General features: G+C 43.3%; 1 protein-coding gene across 1 annotated transcript; it reads left to right on the top strand.

Moving 5' to 3' along the window:
• On the top strand, nt 1–1,518 carry galr1a (galanin receptor 1a; the record flags this gene model as incomplete). Its single annotated transcript, XM_080442568.1, has 3 exons — nt 1–648; nt 1,043–1,108; nt 1,210–1,518. 3 exons carry the CDS (start codon nt 1–3, stop codon nt 1,516–1,518), a joined length of 1,023 nt encoding a protein of 340 aa, XP_080298694.1.
• Between the last annotated feature and the right edge of the window lie 216 nt (nt 1,519–1,734).

Genomic DNA, 1,734 nt, shown 5'->3' with positions numbered 1-1,734 from the left:
ATGGATAACCAAAGTCAACCATTCAGTAACGACACAATGATGCTGCCAACTGCAACTAAACCTTTGCTGGGGATAGGCGTAGATAACTTTATTACGCTTCTTATATTCGGACTCATTTTTATCCTTGGTGTGCTTGGGAACAGCATGGTAATCACTGTGTTGGCGCGCAGTAAACCCGGACAACGAAGGAGCACAACGAACATCTTCATCCTTAATTTGAGCGTGGCTGACCTGTCCTATCTCCTGTTCTGTGTCCCTTTTCAGGCCACCGTTTATGTGCTACCGACATGGGTCCTCGGGGCTTTCATTTGCAAGTTCACACATTATTTTTTCACCGTCTCCATGCTTGTCAGTATTTTTACTTTGTCTGCACTGTCAGTGGACCGATATGTGGCCATTGTCCACGCACGTAAATCTTCGTCCATCCGGGTGGGCAGGCATGCCATGCTGGGCGTGCTGTTCATATGGACCGTGTCCGTGGTGATGGCAGCACCGGTGGCTCACTACCAGAGCATCGTTGAGACAGAGGAGAACAGCACGTATTGCTGGGTGATTTGGCCAGATCATCACAGACAAATCTACGTGGTGTGCACGTTCGTGTTTGGCTACCTTCTACCTCTTACTTTGATATCTGTCTGTTACGCAAAGGTTGGTATTATGTTTTTAAATGAAAGGGGCGTTGATTGATTGATCGATTGATTGATTGATTGATTACTTTATCAACAGTTTGCAAAAAAAGCACAGAGGTACAGTTCCATACAAAAGGATGCTAAAAGGATAAACCCAAGAAAGCACTATGGCTTGTTTCCATTGGGGTCCTGTGTATTCAATTCATCATGTTATAACATGAGTAGCCTACTATGTAAATTGTTTGTAGAAATGGGGAAACGGTAATGATGTGAGAAAACTGTCTAGCATAAGTAGCACTATTTATGATTATTTTGTACATAATATTGTAGGCTATTATTTAAGTATACAAAACTCCAATGCCATATGTTTATCCATGTTAACTATTACACATGGCATCTCATCTGTCATGTAGGTTTTAAACCATCTACACAAAAAGCTGAAAAACACGTCCAAAAAGTCAAAGACTTCTAAAAAGAAGGTTAGTGGGGCAAATTACCTTTTCCTGTCAACGCACATTCACACTGCAAAATTATTGTTAAAAGGTTATTCTCTCCATCATCTCCCTATGTTGCTGCCCAGACTACCCAGACAGTCCTGGTGGTGGTTGTGGTCTTCTGCTTGTCGTGGTTGCCACACCACGTAGTCCACCTGTGGGTGGACTTCGGCACCTTCCCACTCACCCAGGCATCTTTCCTGTTCCGTGTGGTGGCACACGGCCTGGCATACAGCAACTCCTCCGTCAACCCCATTATCTACGCCTTCCTGTCGGAAAACTTTAGGAAGTCCTACAAGCAGGTGTTTTGGTGCCAGACCACCAGCAAGTACCTACTGAATGAGACAAGAGCCTCCCGCAGCAGATTAGAAACAGTGCCGTCTGCTGACACTTAAAAAGCCACAATGTCATTTATTATGGCTCTCTGTTCTGTGTAAACTAGTTTAAGTGAACTGGTTTGACTTGCTTTTGAGCCTCTATTTTGTTGGTATACAGCTCTCATGAACATGTTATGGAGGTTAACTGTCTTAGTGTCTTTGCTATGGTTGTGCATTATTTAATGAACTTATTCTTGATGACATTCTTCATGTCATGTACATGTACAATACACG

This window comes from Gymnoscopelus braueri (assembly GCF_963280865.1).
Source record: "Gymnoscopelus braueri genome assembly, chromosome: 11".
Taxonomy (NCBI): domain Eukaryota; kingdom Metazoa; phylum Chordata; class Actinopteri; order Myctophiformes; family Myctophidae; genus Gymnoscopelus; species Gymnoscopelus braueri.
The sequence above is the reverse complement of the archived record's forward strand: the minus strand, read 5'-3'. Positions and strand labels throughout refer to the sequence as shown.